General features: G+C 42.0%; 2 protein-coding genes across 3 annotated transcripts; one reads left to right on the top strand and one right to left on the bottom strand.

Annotated features, from left to right (window-relative positions):
* Positions 1–632: 632 nt before the first annotated feature.
* Positions 633–11,453, top strand: tex261 (testis expressed 261). 2 transcript variants are annotated; one of them, XM_066680431.1, is made up of 6 exons: positions 633–850; positions 5,936–6,015; positions 6,108–6,261; positions 7,119–7,186; positions 7,663–7,765; positions 8,405–11,453. In XM_066680431.1, exons 1-6 carry the CDS (start codon positions 781–783, stop codon positions 8,518–8,520), a joined length of 591 nt encoding a protein of 196 aa, XP_066536528.1. In that variant the 5' UTR covers positions 633–780; the 3' UTR covers positions 8,521–11,453. The 2 variants fall into 2 exon arrangements, with proteins under 2 accessions (XP_066536528.1, XP_066536529.1); XM_066680432.1 differs by having other exon boundaries at positions 7,663–7,762; positions 8,405–11,450.
* Positions 11,454–13,371: 1,918 nt separating this feature from the next.
* Positions 13,372–19,366, bottom strand: ankrd53 (ankyrin repeat domain 53). The gene is given in 9 exon segments (XM_066680425.1): positions 13,372–14,205; positions 15,563–15,633; positions 15,636–15,682; positions 16,273–16,437; positions 16,616–16,815; positions 17,151–17,289; positions 18,194–18,266; positions 18,535–18,693; positions 19,273–19,366. Coding segments are annotated over 7 exon segments (1,203 nt in total). The 5' UTR covers positions 18,208–18,266; positions 18,535–18,693; positions 19,273–19,366; the 3' UTR covers positions 13,372–13,638.
* Positions 19,367–20,291: the final 925 nt, after the last annotated feature.

Here is a 20,291-nt window from a genome sequence, read left to right as displayed (position 1 = left end):
ACATTAATTTACATTTACGTTTCTGCATTGCTGCTCGAAATGAGGAAAGGTACATGAGCTTTGCCTGAGGTAAACAAGGACTACTGACGTGCAGACTGACCAATTAAATGTTTACAGAGAAGGTTATCGACCAATAACGGTAGCTCTACAGTCAGACCGTCCAATCAGAAGATTTTAGGCTACTTCACCACGCCCCCTTCTCACTCAAGCGAACCAATCGGAGTAGGGGAGGGCGGGACTAGTTTGTGAACGAAACTTCTCGAAGTTCTATGTAAGCTCTAGAAAAACAACATCCCGGACGTTTGTGAAATTCCGCCCGGACATTTTTTTAAGTCTAAAAAAGAGGACATGTCCGGGAAAAAGAGGACGTCTGGTCACCTAGCTAACTATAACCATAAATCTTCACAGCAACATGAATGTTTTTTTTAAGATGATGGGTTGCTAACTAAAAATAACAGAACATCTGACCAAAATTTCAAGGGACTTTCAACACAGACTAATCCACAACGTAAATCATTAGCTATTAGGTGAGTTAGCTATTTTAAGGTTGAGTTAGTTATGTTTTTGGGTCAGTCTGCAGTAAATAAATGGGTAGGTGCGGTGTAAGGGTGCAGTTTCTCCTCCAGGTGGAGGAGGCGCTGTTCTCTTTTTCATTGTTCCCTGCGGTTAAGGAAACGCTTCCTGAACTTTGTCCACTTGAGTGCTTTAGCTGCACAGATACTTCTCCCTGTGTTTGTTTATGGTGTGTGTTTTTATAAGCGGGTGCTGATCACTTTAAAAATGTGGTTTATTTATGTGCTGAGCTGGTTGTCGCTGGTGATACAGATCTCCTTCGTGACCCTCGCTATTGGTGAGTTTCTGCTTCGGATGGGTTGCTGTGGACTGGACCGGTCCTCTGTAAGGGGACGAGCTCAGCTTTAACTTTAGCTCTCACTCGCTCCTCAGACACATCACCGTTTCTTTAGGTTTCGTTAAACGACTGAGAGAAAGAATTGTTTATTGTGAGAATCACAACTTGAAATAATCGCCTCATTTTATTATGAGGTTGTTAAGCTCGTTTTGTTAACTCGTTTCTTCTAAGTTGTTGAACACTAGGCACGTATTTACACGGCTGCTTTGCAGTAAAATCATACACTGCGCTTCAGAGGGCTTTTTAACGCCTCTGATATTTATATTAACTTTACCCTGTTTGCAGAACCCTGTCAGGAATCCAAAACTTATTACAGGATTTGGATATTCTGTTCCACACTCGTCCGTCAGCGCTTTGGATTAACCCCTTGGCTGTATTTAAATTAGGGCTTTGCCCATTTTCTAGTACAGGGCACCAATGAACAATAATATGAGAGATGTAGCGTTACTGAGTTTTAGAACCTCAAGCCACGTAGAGCTTTTTACGTTAAGCCTTTTCAGGGATAGTACCGTAAAATATCACACATTGACTTCATAGGGGTATTGCGATATCATTAATGAGAATTTAAAGTCTTGTAATGTTAAGTTTATTTGCTCTGCTTTAATGAGTTTTCCCCATTTGAAGATACAGTGTCAATAAATAGAGCTCAGCACGAGACTCTGGCTAACAACATTCAGCTTCAGTATTGCGGCATTATTTATGTTAAAAAGGACTTAATTAGAAAAATAAATTATATCATTGAAACTTTAATGTACGTAGTATTTAACAAGCCTCGCGTTTATGGTGTCCAGTGGCTAAATATCGCTAGCTTGTCCGAGTTTTTTAAGGTTAGTACAAGGCTACGTCTTTAGCAGTTTGCTTTTTCGCTTTAAAAAAGAGAAACGGCAGAAATATTCAGGGACTGAATATGGTAATTAAGGCTAGTATTGGGTTTCGGTTGTGTTTTCCGTGGCGTTTTATAATTAAAATGGTATTTAGTCCAGTTTAACGCATACATAATTTGAAAAGGTGACCCGCTGGGTTTAGCTTGCTAGCTTTGGTCTGCGGTGTTTAACGGCTATTTGCTAAATTAAGAAATGGCAATAGTCTCCTTTTATTAAACCGTCAAAGTCTCATTTGTAAACAATTGGCACTGCAGTTCAGTAAGTATGTGTTTAGACGTGCTGTGGACCGACAGCGGTGTACGGTTGTATCTGTATTTACACTAGGGAATGGGCGGTAGCAGCTCTGTCCACGTTGGCAGCTCTATCAGTCATGTTCACACGCTATGGGCGCCACACTTTACCTGCAGTATTTTACCTGCTATAGCTCCACCCTTTGGCAAGAACCAGTTAATGCTGGCAACAATTCTTGTGACAGTTATGCATGAGGACACAGGTTGTGTATATAATCTGTGGCAGACGGTGCAGGAGCGCATTAATCAATTATGAATATGGATTATATTTGCTCAAAAAACGACCCAGGGGTTCCAAACTACGGAGTGAGACAATGTGTTGTTCACTTGGTTTACAACTGGGTTTATTAATAAATCCTAATATTTAGTTAATTACTGTTCCTTGTTTTTAGTTTTCTAATATGTATTTTACAGGAATATGATTAACTTAGACTGTCTGTGAGGAGTTTGGTGTGTTCTCCCTGTGTCTGTGTGGGTTTCCTCCGGGTGACTGTCTGTGAGGAGTGTGGTGTGTTCTCCCTGCGTCTGTGTGGGTTTTTTCCGGGTGACTGTCTGTGAGGAGTGTGGTGTGCTCTCCTTGTGTCTGCGTGGGTTTCCTCCGGGTGACTGTCTGTGAGGAGTGTGGTGTGCTCTCCTTGTGTCTGCGTGGGTTTCCTCCGGGTGACTGTCTGTGAGGAGTGTGGTGTGTTCTCCCTGTGTCTGTGTGGGTTTCCTCCGGGTGACTGTCTGTGAGGAGTGTGGTGTGTTCTCCCTGTGTCTGTGTGGGTTTCCTCCGGGTGACTGTCTGTGAGGAGTGTGGTGTGCTCTCCTTGTGTCTGCGTGGGTTTCCTCCGGGTGACTGTCTGTGAGGAGTGTGGTGTGTTCTCCCTGTGTCTGTGTGGGTTTCCTCCGGGTGACTGTCTGTGAGGAGTGTGGTGTGTTCTCCCTGCGTCTGTGTGGGTTTTTTCCGGGTGACTGTTTGTGAGGAGTGTGGTGTGCTCTCCTTGTGTCTGCGTGGGTTTCCTCCGGGTGACTGTCTGTGAGGAGTGTGGTGTGCTCTCCTTGTGTCTGCGTGGGTTTCCTCCGGGTGACTATCTGTGAGGAGTGTGGTGTGCTCTCCTTGTGTCTGCGTGGGTTTTTTCCGGGTGACTGTCTGTGAGGAGTGTGGTGTGCTCTCCTTGTGTCTGCGTGGGTTTCCTCCGGGTGACTGTCTGTGAGGAGTGTGGTGTGCTCTCCTTGTGTCTGCGTGGGTTTCCTCCGGGTGACTGTCTGTGAGGAGTGTGGTGTGTTCTCCCTGCGTCTGCGTGGGTTTCCTCCGGGTGACTGTCTGTGAGGAGTGTGGTGTGTTCTTACTGTCTCCATGTGGGTTTCCACCCATGGTCCAAAAACACACGTTGGATTGGTAACTCAAAAAGTGTCCGTGTGTGTCGCCCTGTTAAGGACTGGCCCCCCTCCAGGGTGTGTTCTTGCCTTGCGCCCAGAGATTCTGAATTGGCTCCCACCGTGACCCTGAACTGGATAAGCTTACAGACAATGAATGCATGATTAACTTATTATACACAGTTATAAAAATGCTAAAAAATATATGATTAAAACGATGAAAATAAAATTTAAAATGATGTTAAATATACCCCACAATCACAAAACATTTCATGACATCCCTATAGAGGTCAACTTGCCCAATTACCACAGAGCAGAATGGCAGGAAGCGTCAAACAAACCAGGTTGATTTACATATTTTTAAGTTCATAAGCAAGTTTTTGTGAGAAGAGTATGGCTTTGTTATGAAAGCCTGACAGAGTCTTAGTTTAAGGTGGCTATCATATTTAACCTATGTGAATTAGTTGGGGACATCCTGGTACCAACACTTCCCCCAGGTAAACAGCACACAAGTGCCTGTGACTTAAACTGATCAGGCGACTTATTTTCAGGTGCACCAAGGCCCACTTTGTATGCAATTTTGACAGTGGACAGGGCTTAGCCATGCTAATTGGTCAGTGACTGAACATACACAGACTGCAGGTGTGTGTTCTGACATATTCCTCTCCTAACAACCATTAAAAATTGTGCTACTTGTTTCACAGCCGTCCTTCTGTTGGTTCAGACCAGATGAATTGGTTTGTTGCCACTGTGCATCTGTGAGATGCTCACCAATACTTTTGAGCACCATTGCTCACCACTGCTTCGTGATGTTACTCCACACGCCTCGCAAATTAGAGCCAATGTCACAGATTTTCAGGTCTTCACTTCAGCCCATTCTACAACACCCTGTATGCAGACTTCCATGACGGAATGTTTGTTTACTGTATTATAATATGCCAAAACTTGAAGGCAAATTAACGATATATGGTTCATCAAGGAGTGAACTTCACGTCTTAGGTTATCAGTATCTTTCTGAGCTAAAGCTGAGCACATTTGACTCTGGGTACAAGAGCCTGCTATATTTCATAAATGTCAAGGCACTTTTCTTCAGATCCATCTTAGTCCTTCACATGTAGCTCCTACAACCAATGTTATGTTTTCTTTACTTATCCTTACACAAAAGAGGGGCGTCACAGTGGCGCAGCAGGTAGTTGTCGCAGTCACACAGCTCCAGGGACCTGGAGGTTGTGGGTTCGAATCCCGCTCCGGGTGACTGTCTGTGAGGAGTTGGTGTGTTCTCCCTGTGTCTGCGTGGGTTTCTTCCGGGTGACTGTCTGTGAGGAGTTGGTGTGTTCTCTCTGTCTGCGTGGGTTTCCTCCGGGTGACTGTCTGTGAGGGGTGTGGTGTGTTCTCCCTGTGTCTGCGTGGGTTTCTTCCGGGTGACTGTCTGTGAGGAGTGTGGTGTGTTCTCTCTGTGTCTGCGTGGGTTTCCTCTGGGTGACTGTCTGTGAGGAGTGTGGTGTGTTCTCTCTGTGTCTTTGTGAGTTTCTTCCGGGTGACTGTGAGGAGTGTGGTATGTTCTCCCTGTGTCCATGTGGGTTTCCTCCCACAGTCCAAAAACACACGTTGGTAGGTGAATTGGCGACTCAAAAGTGTCCGTAGGTGTGAGTGAATGTGTGTGTGTCTGTATTGACCTGTGAAGGACTGGCGCCCCCTCCAGTGTATGTTCCTGCCTTGCGCCCAATGATTCCAGGTAGGCTCTGGACCCACCGCGACCCTGAACTGGATAAGGGTTACAGATAATGAATGAATGAATGTCAATAAGAAAGTGGGTCAGGACAGATGAACAAACTTCACTTAAAGATGCTGCATAGAAGTTGCACTCCGGTTCTAGGGGACATGGTATTTTAATTTGAATTTTGACCTGAACTTTTTTTTAAATTTTTTTTTACTGAGGTGTTTTTTTTTGTATCTGGTTGTGTTTCTGCACTAGTCAATAGTAATATGTTTACTTGAGAATGCTTTTAGGCTGCTTTAACCACCTCTGTGGACAGGGTCGGATAACTGAAAAGTTCAGCATGACGTCTGGATGTCAGGCCTTGTTATACACTTTTGATGGAACTTTCTTGTGGTTCAAAAGTTCAGGATTCCCCCACCGACCATTCTCTTCTGAGCAGCACATGCTGTGGTTATGTGGCTTCATGTGAGATGACCAGCAGTGCTTCCTGTGTGCCAAGGCACAGCGTGCTATCAGATGTTTGATATTTCTAACATTACTGCACATAATTTCCCCACTCCACTGCTCTGTTTTTAGTTTTTCACGCTCTGATAAACTGCGTATTATCTTTAACAACCAGTAACATGTATGTAGGTTCTCCCTAACTGGGCTTCCGTAGGCATGTATAGGTAACATGGGATATGAACACGTATTTGATATTTTATTTATTACTTTTTTTTATTCATTTTTGTTCATGTGCATTATTTTCTAAAGCCCTTTTCTTTCTGTGCAGCTGCAGGACTGTATTACCTGGCCGAGCTGATAGAGGAGTACACAGTTGCCACCAGTCGTATAATAAAGTACATGATACTGGTAAGTCCTCATTGTTTTATAAAGGATTTGGTTTTGTCTGACTTTGGATCTGCTGCTTTCCCTCGGTCACTGAGCCTCTCTTTCCCCCACAGGCTTCCACAGGTGTGTTGGCAGGGTTGTACCTGTTTGAAGGCTTCCCTACTCTGATGATTGGAGTTGGTCTCTTCACCAATCTTGTTTACTTTGGCCTGTTGCAGACCTTCCCCTACATCATGCTCAGCTCACCAAATTTTATCTTGTCCTGTAGTAAGTATGCCTGAATTTTCAATCACATAAGTCTCATAAAAGTTTTTAAAAAATGTCTCAATTACAGGAGGTCCTCGGGTTACGTCAGTCCTGAGTTACGATGTTTCGTGGTTATGACACATCTCCCATTTACTGTATAAAGCCTTCCCAGTAAACAAGGGATGTCCTTGGACGTTCAAAATAGGTCTAAAAGTAGTCTGTCCGTCAAGGACGTAATTTAAAGGTCAATATTAATAAGTTAGTTAAGTGGTGACCAATCGATAACGCCAGTGGACGTCCAAAATGCGTTTTATACAAGTAATTTTTTTCGTGACTAATTAATAACGTCAATGGACGTCCAAAATACATCTAATAGTCGTCTTTTCAATGTCTGTGTTTGGACGTCTTTTCAACTTTCATTTTCAGCCTTAAGAAAACATTGATTAGACGGCAGTCATTACGTTATTTCAACATTGAATCAACGGCTAAATGTTTACTGGGTTGTTTCGACTTACGTGGTTTTGCGTCGTAAATGTCGTAACGTGAACTTCGTGTTTGGCTCGGGACCGTGGAGGATAGGTGTTAGGATTAGGATCAGTGCTTACGGTATGTTATTTACGTACAGTATGTTCCGACTTACACCGAAAATCGGTTTACGCGACGTAGGAACGGATCAACGTCGTAAGTCGAGGACCCCCTGTATTTTACTTTAAGGGCTACTGTACATATGCCTTAATGTAAAATGTGGTCAGACCAGGGACATTACAATGGTGATGATAATAATAATAATAGTAGTAATAATAATGATTATTATTATTTAAAATACTACTTGTTTTCTCAGACACTCTCTCTCTTTTTTTGACCTTTTCTTTTGTCAGTACTGGTGGTGATAAATCACTACATGGCTTTCCAGTATTTTGCAGAAGAATACTATGCTTTTTCAGAGGTGAGAAACATTTAAAAATACCTAAACACACAACCACTGCCTGTGCCACTGTGACGCTGCAGATAGCATTACTGCCAAACAGCTCCAGGGTTTATACTCCACTTCAGATTATAGTCTGTGAAGAGCTTGGTTTGTTCTCCTCATGTCTGCATGGGTTTCCTCCAGATGCTCTGGTTTCCTTCCACAGTCCAGTGACCCCAGTGTGTGGATGGATTGGCTGTGTGAAATTGCTCGCAGGTGTAGTAACATGGTGAGCGTGTGATCCCCTGGGATGGACTGGCACCTTCTACAGGGTGTATTCCTGCCTTAGGCCCAATATCTCTGTGTAGGCTCTGGCTCACTATGACCCTGATCAGGAAGAAGTGGTTAAAGAAGATGAATCAGTGAAAATACAGTTATTTTAGATAACATGACATAACAGTATGGTTTGAAAGCTTATTATTCTGAATTTACATTTTTAACATTGTTATTTTCAGGTCCTGGCATACTTCACAATTTGCCTGTGGGTGATACCCTTCTCCTTCTTTGTGTCCTTGTCAGCAGGAGAAAACGTTCTTCCATCCACCATACAGCAAGGTGGTCAGTGATTTTTGTGTAGCTTTTAACTCTGTGTCTAATACATTTTGTGTTTCCTATTGGTTTTAATAACATTTCATGTGATAAGACATTGACACTCACCCGGAGATTCTCTTAATGGGTAACTTCAGTGTTATATTCTACTTAATATTGGGAATCACAATCATGGTTCTCAAAGCTTATTGGTCATGTGAGGTTTATAAAGACAGACATAAACCATGCATGGTGATAGATTTCAGGCTGATGGTATAAAGACTTTCCAGAGAAATTCAGTAAGAACTTATATATTTCCAGCTTTACATGTGGAATCATGGTAATTATATATTTAAGATTAAGAATAAATGTGCAGTGATAAAATCCTGTGCCAACAACAAGATGCAAGAAACATGGAGGGAATTAAGAGGCTTATATTTCATGAAATACGCCACCAAAACCCAGACTAAAACATAATAATGTTTACATGTAATTTATGTCTTAACCAAAGCTGCTTGAAGTTGATTTTCCAATCTGACACCAAAATGGGTATCAGCCGATTTTAAAATTATTTTATTTTTTGTTTCAGAACCTTGACTGTATTGATCTGTCCAATGCATATTAATATATTTTATTAAAGTTTTTCGTTTGTTTGTTTTGTGTCTTCAGACGATGTGGTGTCTAACTACTTCACGAAAGGAAAAAGAGGCAAACGCTCGGGGATCCTGCTGATCTTCTCTTTCCTGAAGGAGGCCGTTTTGCCAAGCCGACAAAAAATGTACTGAATCGCCAATGGACAGGCTAGAGGACAGACGGAGAGATCGGTGGGACTGAGAGACGGGTTAAGGGCAGGGTTGCTGTGTCCAGCTGCCTTGGAGGACTGGTGTAAGGGATGGAGGGAATGGGGATGTTTTTGGGGCTTGTCCCAGAGATGAAAGGACTTACAAAGTAATGATTGTAGAGGGTGACGCGTGGAAAGGATGCACACCCTGCTGTGAACATTCAGTGTCCTTAGCTGAACGTACATGACTGACTCTCTCTGACTTTAAACGAAGTGAGCTCTGCCAACTAACGCTCTTTAAGCAGCCCTCAGCCTTGGAGTAACTTCAGGCTTTGGTTTTTATGGCAGGGATTAAGCCTGGTTTTGGACTAAAATTCTACAATCTACGAGGCTGCATTCAGTTTAGTCTAGACCTAGGATTTAATCTGTGTCTGAAAACCTGTTTAGAAAGTCTTTCAATTCTAAAGGCTTGATTAATAGACATTCGATGCTCTGTCTGTAGTAGGATGATTGATGGTGCAGTAAACACGTGACAGCAGTTTCTCATGATCATCATGTAATTGCCTAGTGTGAGCCACACAATTAGTGCATACGTGACTCTCCTAGAATGAATGAATGAACACATGGTTGAATGTTGGGGGGTGTTGTGAATATTTTAATTGTCATACCACAGTCACCGAGGCTAATATTTTGGCCCTGCTTTTTATTATTTGTGTGTTGTAAAGATCAAAGGTGTTTGTACAGACTTTTCAGATCTAAGTACGTTATTTGAAAACCCATAGAAGCAGCAATATGTACCAAACATCTCTGAGTAATAATAATAATAAATATTCTTAAGTTTAAGTATTCTTTAATGTATTAGACACAATCTCTCAGGTGTTTGATGCATATTGTTGCAGGCATCAGTAAAACTGTGGTCAACTTCCTCACGTTGTTCATTACATCAAAGCAATTGGGTTTCTGTTCATTTTAAAACTAAACTGACACTGACCACAATGCTTTTTCTTTAGCCATTTTTCACACATACGGCTCATGTGCAGAATTTCTAATAAAACGGAAGTAAATCGTTATTGATTCTCCAAAAAATATACGTCCAGTTTCCAATGGCTGAAATGATCATTTCCTGATGGTTGTTTTATTTCATTCTGAGGTGTGATGAACTCACCCTCACGTCTGTGATTGGTTGCCCTTTATGTGGGGGCACCTGGAGGTTATCTCTTGAAGTGTGAGGTTGCTGAGGGGTCAGCACAATCTCTCTAACACTCTCCAACACTCTCTAACACATACACTCACTTTAGCAAGCCTTCACCTGGGGAATAAGTCACTTTTGGGAGCGAGAGGGAACGTGTTGGTAATATAACCTCAGTGCAGCTGAGTTGGAATCTGTTTTTGCTTGGTTTCTTATCAAGGATAAGAGCTCTGTCAAGGTTGCTGTAGCTGGTCTGAGAGCAGTGTAAAATGCTAAGCTTTTTTCAGAGTATGAGCAGAAGCAAGGGATTCTCGGGGGAGGAGAGACAACAGCAGGGCTGTTACGTGCACAGTGACCTAGGTCACCGTGGTCATGCCCCTGACAGCCAACCACACAACATCACTGCTGTAACTAAAATATAGTGTCCCCAAAGAGGCAAAGTCTGCTTTTGCTTTTATTGCCCCCCCAACGTTTATTTATTTTTTTATTATTTACTTCAGCGATGATCTGTAGAGAGGGCATGGTCAGCTGTGTTCTTATGTTTGCACTCGATAGGCAGCATTTATCAAAGCTTTTAGCATGGTTTAATATTTTATGCAAACATCTTCACTGTTCCTCTTGACTTGGGATAGGAGCATTTCGTAAATGCTCAACAGACAAAAACACTTGTACACAATCTTGCTTCAGTGAAACTGCACTGCCTGCCCCATCCCCCAAAATAATCACGCTTTAGATTTAAATTAGCAATCACTTAAGAGCCTGTGATTGGCAAATTAGTGCAGTGATGAATATGTAATCAGTTCTTTTCACCCCAGTGCAGTGACTAGCGTTTTATTTCTTACTCTATGTTCACAGTAGATGGTGCCAAGTTGCTCGTTGTCCCCCATGTTTGTGTTTTGTGGGTGTGCTCATGGCTGATGTCTCTTGTGGGCGTGTACAATGTGGAGACATCAGACAGTGTGTTAAAGTGATTGGTTTGAGGAATTGTTGGAACCAATAATCTGTTCTTTGAATCAAAAGACTTTTGCGTAACGTAGAAACCTCAACTGACGGCACATTCCAGAATGACAGTGTCCTTTGGGATGTGCTGTGTAAGAAATTACAAAGTTGTTCAATGCTCCTGCAATCAATACAAGATCTACCTGGAATCATTGGGCGCAAGGCAGGAATACACCCTGGAGGGGGCGCCAGTCCTTCACAGGGCAACACAGACACACATGAACAATTTTGAATCACCAATCCACCTACCAACGTGTGTTTTTGGACTGTGGGAGGAAACTGGAGCACCCGGAGGAAACCCACGCGGACACAGGGAGAACACACCAACTCCTCCTCTAAAAAAAAAAAAAGGTACAAGTGAATTAAAATACTTGTTCCACAGTAAACCTATAAGTAAACTTTTGGCTGTAACTAAGTAATGCTTGTGTGACTGCAACACTACCTGCTGCACCCCCTCCCAACACACACATATACATATATATATATATATATACACACACATATAAAATCATATTGGCATTCGTATAGTCCAAAGGGACATATTCCAATATTAGCCTTTGCCACTCTAAAACGAAAGTAACCTAATCAGTAATCCAACAAAGGGGTGTTTGTTTTCTGGAGCAGGACGGTAATACGCTATATTAGTTCCTCTTATGTGCAGTACAAGTATATGTACTAGGCACAGTTTGACTTTTTCCCTTAGTATCTTCTCCATTTCCTGTAGTCTCCAGTGTTTCTATAATCTGGGACATGAGCAGAGGCAGGGAGATGAGCTGCCGATGTCAGGTTTTAATTTGGTCAAACAGATACTTATTGTATTTTTCTTTGCATTATCACAAAATTCATCCCCCATGTCTTCAGTCAGTGTCCCTCAGTAACACAAGTAAGGTGTCAACAGCGTATAAAACACTCATCCGTGAGTTTGCACCCCTCGCCCCAACCACCACCACACATTACAGACACAGTGTTCAAAGCTAATTAAAAATGAATGTTTTGGACATATCATATTTCGTAATTGCTCGTTTATCTACATCTCTGTAGACATCTGCTCAACCAAGGTTCCTTTCAAAATCAAAGGTGTTAACAAAGACTTTGCCCCTATTCAGCTGCAGTATCAGCTTTTGATTTTATGGGAAGAATTTACACTAGATTTTGGAATATTTTCTGTGAGTACATGATCACATTTAAGAGTGCCATGGGTTGACTATTGATGTTGGATCAAAAAAGACACTAACTATTCATAAACGCCTTTCACAGCCAAATACTGAGGTGTTTAAACCTTTTAAACCGTTGCTCAGCACTGGGGATGATGAATTTAAGATTCTACAGAGCATTCCATTTTTTTCGCAGTTTTCTATTGAGATTACACAAGCTGTATGTCTGCAAATGAATGTGTTTTAACAGTGGGTGCACCTCTACCATTAATGGGATTAAAAAGGTTCAGTCTTATCCACTTAATACAGCGAAGATCCAGCCACAAAGATGTTACTGTTTCATCTGTTAGATTGGATATTGGAGAATGGACAAACTATGAAAATACTACTACCTTCGCACATATATGAATTTGAGTGACATTCCATTCTTAATCCATAGGGTTTAATAAGATGTTGGCCCATCTTTTGCAGCTACAACAACTTCAACTCTTCTGGGAAAGCTTTCCACAAGGTTTAGGAGTCTATTTATAGGAATTCATGACCATTCTTTCAGAAACACATTTCTGAGCTACTTTTGTGAGAAGGCCTGGCTTGCAATCTCAGCTCTAATTCATCCCAAAGGTGTTCTATCAGGTTGAGGTCAGGGCTCTGTGCAGGACAGGCAAGTTCTTCCACAGCCAACTTGCTCATCCCTGTCTTTCTGGACCTTGCTTTGTGCACTGGAGTACAGTCATGTTGGAACAGGAAATAGCAACTCCAAACTGTCCCCACAAAGATAGGAATGTAGCTGTAAGAGTTCCTTACACTTGAAAAAAAGGGCCAAGCCCAACTCTTCACAACCCCACACCATAATCCCTCCCTTCACAAAACCTTACACTTGGCATAATGCAGTAAGACAAATGTCATTCTCACTCAGAAGTGTGATTCCTCACTCCAGAGAACATGTCTCCACTGCTTTAGAGTCCAGAGGCACCGTGCTTTACACCAAAGCATCCAGCACTTTGAAATGTGCTTGGTGGTGTAATGCTTGGATGCAGCTGCATGGCCATGGAAACCCATTTAATGAAGCTGTGCACTTTTCTTGGGCTAATTTGAAGGCCACATTAAGTTTAGAAGTCTGTACTGATTGGCAACCCCTGCGCAATATGCGCCTCAGCATCCGCTGACCCCTTTCTGTCATTTTTTGTGACCTACCAATTTGTGGCCGAGTTGCTGTCGTTCCCAGTCAGTTCTACGTTGTTATAATACCAAGGACAGTTGACTGGAATATTTAGTAGTATTTAGCACAGGTGGCATCCTTTCACAGTACCATGCTAGAATATAATGAGTGAACCATTCTTTCACAAATGTTTGTAGGAGGAGTCTGAATGCCTAAGTGCTTGGTTTCTAAAACACCTGGGGTCATGGAAGTGATTGGAACACCTGAATTTAATGATTTGGATGGATGAATACATTCAGGTTTTTTAAATTTTGAGCCAAATGTCTATTTTTCACTCTCCATTGCTGTCACTGAGTACCTTTTTTATATACATTCATATTTTAAAGTGCACCCCTTGTGGACACACAGCTTGTTTAATCTCTATAAAAATTATTTGACATTTTAGAAGTTGGCTGAAATGTTATAAAGCCTTTCAGCACTGGGCTGTGAAGCAAGGGAGTATGACAGGTACATCAGGTACCTTTGGGGTAGTTGCATTTGATGCAGAGGTTAAGGTTATTTGTAGAGTGAGGAGACTTATCTAAATTAAAGCTGCATTGCCATTTTACTTTCCTTTATTGTTTAATAATGGCCTGGTTTCAGTTCCTCTGCCAGGTGCATGGCCACTTCAGTCCATGGTGAGGCTCCTGGTCCAGCAGTGCAGCCTCGGTGTGGCAGGTCCAGCACACTTTTGGTCTGGAAGTGAAGTGGAGAAGAGATACGGGAGGGAAAACAGGCCGGAAACAGGCCCCTCTGGATGACATCAGGTGGCAGGGTAGGAACTTGATGTGGAATACCATCCCATGATGCTGTGTAGCACGGGCGCCCATCCTCAAAACACCCCAGTGTCACACACTGATGCAGATCTGGCTCTACTGGAGCTTCCTCTGGATGAATTCCCATTCTCGCCTCTTGTGGCCTGCTGACACTAGCCGGAGGAGGTTTGCAGGGGTTTGACGAGATGTTCCACAGTTCTGTTGTTGGACTTGGCTTGCATTTCTTTCTGCTCTTGGTTTTAGTAGGCTCCGTTGGCTGGCAGCAATCATGACTCGATGTCCATGAGGCCCTCAGAGGAGTCAAGAGCAAAGGAAGACGCTTCTTCTCAGCCCACTCAGAAATTTTCTGCTCGTTAATCACTTCTCTGGCCTCCTAAAGCACCACAGAAATATAAGGATGATGTATAAAAAGTACATTTTGATGTACAAGAAAGGCAACAAAAAGTGTTCTGTGCACATATAGTACAGAAGAACCATTTTTTAATTCCAGTGTGAGTTCAAAGAGTTTTGGAATTGTTTTAAGAACCACATAATGTTAAGTTCATTAATTATCTGTAACCCTTATCGAGTTCAGGGTCACGGTGGGTCCAGAGCCTACCTGGAATCATTGGGCACAAGGCAGGAATACACCCTGGAGGGGGCATCAGTCATTCAAAGGGCTACAAACATTCGCACACTCACACCTACTGACACTTTTGAGTCTCCAATCCACCTACCAACGTGTGTTTTTGGACTGTAAGAGGAAAACGGAGCACCCGGAGGAAACCCACGCAGACACAGAGAGAACACACCATACTCCTCACAAACAGTCACCCGGAGGAAACCCACGCAGACATGGGGAGAACACACCACACTCCTCACAGACAGTCACCCGGAGGAAACCCACACAGGCACAGAGAGAACACACCATACTCCTCACAAACAGTCACCCGGAGGAAACCCACGCAGACACAGAGAGAACACACCACACTCCTCACAGACAGTCACCCGGAGGAAACCCACGCAGACACAGAGAGAACACACCACACTCCTCACAGACAGTCACCCGGAGGGAACCCACGCAGACACAGGGAGAACACACCACACTCCTCAAAGACAGTCACCCGGAGGAAACCCACGCAGACACGGAGAACACACCATACTCCTCACAGACAGTCACCCGGAGGAAACCCACGCAGACATGGGGAGAACACACCACACTCCTCACAGACAGTCACCCGGAGGAAACCCATGCAGGCACAGAGAGAACACACCATACTCCTCACAAACAGTCACCCGGAGGAAACCCACGCAGACACAGAGAGAACACACCACACTCCTCACAGACAGTCACCCGGAGGAAACCCACGCAGACACAGGGAGAACACACCACACTCCTCAAAGACAGTCACCCGGAGGAAACCCACGTAGACACGGAGAACGCACCATACTCCTCACAGACAGTCACCCGGAGGAAACCCACGCAGACACAGAGAGAACAGACCACACACCTCACAGACAGTCACCCGGAGGAAAACCACGCAGACACAGGGAGAACACACCACACTTCTCACAGACAGTCACCCGGAGGAAACCCACGCAGACACAGGGAGAACACACCACACTTCTCACAGACACCCGGCGCGGGAACCGAACCCACAAGCTGGAAGCTGGAGCTGTGTGACTGCGACACTACCTGCTGCGCCACCGTGCCACCCTTAGTGAAAACAGTGTGAAATTATCTAATGTACCTTCTCCTTGTCCTCTGCATTCCTCTGCATGCAGATCAGTTTCTGTCTGAGATTCTGCAGTGCTTTTTTCCCTCCACATAATTCTTCTTGTCCTCTTGCCAAATGATATGTCTTAGATACCTGAGAAATATACAAATACACATTTTAATGTTTAATAATATCAGCATAAATCCACAAACAGTGTATTTTGGGAAATAGGCAGAAACTTGCCAATCACAATGATCATTTTATTTAATACATGCAATATCTGATCTCACTGATTAGTGAATGCCTACACACATTTGGAAAGAAAATGTAAATGTAGTATTAAGAAAATATTTACATATGGATATCTTTGGGAAACTTTGTTTTAGAGTGCCCGTGTATCACGATTCACAAAGACCACTTGCTACTCTACTGGCCTCTGCCCACCTGCCACTCACAACCCGCTGCTCTGTGCACTTGACATCTTTCTGACATTTTCCCTGGCAGCGACAACTACCCAACTTCTGCATCTGTGGCAACTCTGCAACCCCTGATAAATCTGTCCACATCTGCATCTCATATCATCACTGTATTATGACATCCTGCTAGACCCAGCCCATGCTATACCAACCTGTTACATCTGTAAGAATTAAGGTAAACCTTTCCAAACATCTATTAATATTTATATAATAATACAATATCCCCAAACCAATGCTGTATTAAAAACAGCTATTAAAGGGCTTTACCTGGCAATGACCCTGTGACCCCAGATGCGAGCAAGGTCAAGAGGTGTGTGTCCTCTGTTGTCACATGCACGTGCGTCTGCTCCAACCTCAACCAGTGTTTCCACACATTCTTTCAATCCTTCAGCTGCAGCCATATGCAGAGGGGTAAGTCCTTCATCTGTGGATCTAAGTACAGTAATCATAACCATAATGAACAACTTCCTGTACATTTGTTTATGTAACTAATGTATCATGGGATTTAAAAAGGAAAACACATGCTTATCAAGTTTTACTAACTCTAACTATAATGACATAACAGCAGTTTGTTTGTTTTTTCTACAGAAAAGCAGAAAATGGGTTGTACACATTGTGCTGGGCTCCGTTTTTTAGCAGGTACGTGAGACAGATGTGTGTGTGAGGTTTGCTCATCGGACTGAGCAGCATGTGCAGGGGTCTCCACCCATGCGGACAACCAGCGTTCACATCAACACAACAGGATGCCAAAAGCAGCTTCATGCAGTCCAGCTGGCCATGCTGAGCAGCGACATGAAATACAGTGAGACCCTGACACACACACACACACACACACACACACAGACACAAATGTAAAAAGTTTAAAAGGACCACTCAGTCATATTCATGTTATGAAATCACCATTACACTGACACCTAGAGGCTTGGATGCGTCAGAGGTTATGTATTAAACCTGTTTTAAATATTTACAAACCAAAACAAACTCTCTGTATAACCTCCAACGCCTGTGTTCCTCTATGTTCAAGCAGAGCAAACTCAAGTATTATGGGCCAATAGACTCCAGTCACACTGTCTTAAAATACACAAATGAATTAACTTGCCATTTTAGCCAAGACCTAAAGTCGTGTGTGTGAAAGAGCAGCTCACCTGTTTGTTTGGCTGTAAAGGAGACCGTGTTCTCTTTAGACTGAAACGCAACCATTCCTCATCCCCACACACAGCAGCCTGAAAGATATCACCTTCTGGTGGAGCTCTCTGCAGACACCGGCCCTTACGCACAGCCACACTTCACAAACATAGGGTAGGAGATCAAATGTGTGTTATTTCTGAACCACTAATGTACACTTAATCACTACTAATAAATATTTTAAATGATATTTATTATGCTTCATATATAATAAGTGTTCTAGGCATATGTTATTTTGGCCACCCTTCTAATACAATTTAAATATATTTACATGGTTAGTATCATAAGTCATATGTCACTGTCATTAATCACTTCTCTGGCCACCTAAAGCACCACAGAAATATAAGGATGATGTATAAATAGATAAAAGGCTGTATCTCAAATAGCCAACTACTCCCTACGCAGGGCACGTGCAGTAACGACCTCATACACGAATCATGCATTAAATTTCTAATAAAAGTTGTTTTTTATTTGGCCATGTGTCCCGAACTCCCCGGCTAGAAACGTTTAGCTCTAAAACATCCTGGGAATATCTGCTGTGTTTAAGTGGGAAGTGTGTGTGTGTGTTTTCCCCTGAACTTTCTTCTAAATGTTCCTCCTGTGTTTTTAATGTGACATCTTCCTTTAAATAATTATTCAGCTACATGTATTTAAATTTAAAAGCATTTCTCTGTTTGAGTATTACCGTTAAAACATTTGTCCGGTGACGTTAGCTAGTGTTGAGAACACTTCACTGCTAACTGGTTAACGGTCGCTGCATTTTAAGGAAGTCATGAAACCCTCGGTGTAGTGTACACTATATAGCTATCGCTATGTATTTAGCACTCAGCCTAAATGTCTTTAAAACTCATTCCGTAACACTCTGGAATACATTCTTTAGCTCTTAACAACAACTTTATGCTGACATTTTGAGAACCAGTCCCCATCAGCTGTGAGGTCATTCATATTTTAAACCAACTTTAAAAGTCACGCTAAAATAAGTTGAACATTTCCCGAGGCTCACCTCACGCCTGCCATGACCAGCGTTTGTTGACGGATTGCACTGTTGTCATGACGACTCCCATTAATACACGAACCTAGATTAAATATATATAAAAATATAACACTGCAGATATCCTCAAAAGTGTCGCCTCTGCAAAATAACAAATATTAAGTACCCAAAACCGGTTAAAAGGTAAAATAAAGGTAGGAAATTACGTTTGTAAACTTGTATTTACCACATAGATTAAACCATATAAACTCATATGCAAATAAGTGCCCAGTATCAAAGCAAGATGCTGTCAAAAACACAAGTAAATACATTGTAAACAGATCCTCAGACGTATAGTACATGTCATTACCCACCTTTCTGGTCCACAGTTACTCAGATAATCCAAAGCCTTGATTTGAATGTTGGGTGTACAGCTCGTTAACTCCTCGGCCTGTAGATGGCGCCATCAGGAATCTGCAGTACCTCAGTCGCAGTGGTCGCAGACACTTGTGCCCCTCATAGAAAAACGGGTGCTTAAAATATGTAATTTTGAAACCATTAATTTGTACTAAGTCCCTATTAATATATAAATGAAATGGTATTAACTTACACTTAATATACACTACTATGTATAATATTCATATGCTGTTTTCACCACTCATACAATTGAAGTCTCTCTGAGCTGCCTGACTGAACTGTACATTGTGTGAAAAGTACTACTAAAATATAAATAAAAAATACATTTCACTAACACAAATGAACAGAACATGCCTAAATAGTCACTAATAAAATGACAGTGACATATGACTTATGCTACTAACCATGTAAATATATTTAAATTGTATTAGAAGGGTGGCCAAAATAACATGTCTAGTACACTCATTAGATGTAGCATAATAAATATAATTTAAAACACTGTTAGTAGTGATTTAGTGCACATTAATGGTTCCGAAATAACACAATTCAGATACACTTTAAGAGACCCACGCCCTGTTAATTTTTGTGGTCACTGCTCGAATCCAAAAAGTCACTTAATTCACAGACTCTTTCTTAGTTAAAGAATGAGCAGGAACTGATAGATTTGTCCAAATTGAAAATATACCTTTACTCACCCAGACAGCGAGCATTTATATATATATGTCCACTGGCCACCATCGGACCACTCAGATTACTGTCCTGTACAGGATATAGCTCATATATAATCTCCTCAAACAGATTTTACATTCATAGAGACTTTTATTCTGAAAAACAACCTAATACAAATATTAGCAACAACTATGAGAGATATAATAATGAGTATAAACCTGATATAAAATGATTAAATGCTGAAAAAGTTGACACTGTGCTGATTAAAATTTTTTACTTATTTATCTTATTTATAAAGAATAACAAAAAGAACCTAATGAAGGAAAAAAATGTAAATTGGACTGTGAATGGAAAAGTGCTAAAGTGTGGCATTTTGTCTAAAACTCTGTTTAATCACCAGCGGTCCGCCCAGAAAACACTGTGTAAAACACTAGTGGACCTCCAACTTTATTATGTATTATTTCCTGTGAAATTCATTATGATTCTTTGACTTATTTAAATGCCTTTACTAAAGAATCTGAAAAGGACACAGGTAAAGACCGTATAAGGGTATAGACTATCAAAACAAATTTGCCCTAATATTAACGTACTATTTCAAGCCATTTTTAGGTGTACTTCCTTACTGGCTTTGCACGCTTACTGCATCTGACTCCCGTTACTGTGCACCAATGCATCACAAGCCTGAGGGCATACTGGAGTGTGATCAATAATAATCGATCACTCACCCATTGGTAGTGGCGCCTTTCTAGATGGGCAGAAAGCATGACTGGAGATGATATGGATCATGGTTATTTTCTCAATGTCTCTGTCAAGCGTGAACAGTCAATACGTTAATTAGTTGGGAAGTATCAAATGGCGGACATTGACTGTGTGAACTCTTGAACTGGGAGAGACTGAGCCACATTGATGGGGTAATTTTCAAAACTGTTTATGCCCAATCAATTATTAGTTTGACAGTGAAAATGAGTGTTTATTTTTAAATCATAAACTTAAACTGAAATGTATAACGTCTCCTTTTAATGTCTCCTATAACCTCGACTCAGAG

The sequence above is a fragment of the Hoplias malabaricus genome, chromosome 9 (genome assembly GCF_029633855.1).
Source record: "Hoplias malabaricus isolate fHopMal1 chromosome 9, fHopMal1.hap1, whole genome shotgun sequence".
Lineage (NCBI taxonomy): Eukaryota > Metazoa > Chordata > Actinopteri > Characiformes > Erythrinidae > Hoplias > Hoplias malabaricus.
The sequence above is the reverse complement of the archived record's forward strand: the minus strand, read 5'-3'. Positions and strand labels throughout refer to the sequence as shown.

Coding starts and splice junctions, on each gene's coding strand:
- tex261 (XM_066680431.1), top strand. CDS start 781: ATGTGGTTTATTTATGTGCTGAGCTGGTTGTCGCTGGTGATACAGATC. Junction 6,016..6,107: donor TAATAAAGTACATGATACTG/GTAAGTCCTCAT, acceptor TTTCCCCCACAG/GCTTCCACAGGTGTGTTGGC. Junction 7,187..7,662: donor AATACTATGCTTTTTCAGAG/GTGAGAAACATT, acceptor TGTTATTTTCAG/GTCCTGGCATACTTCACAAT.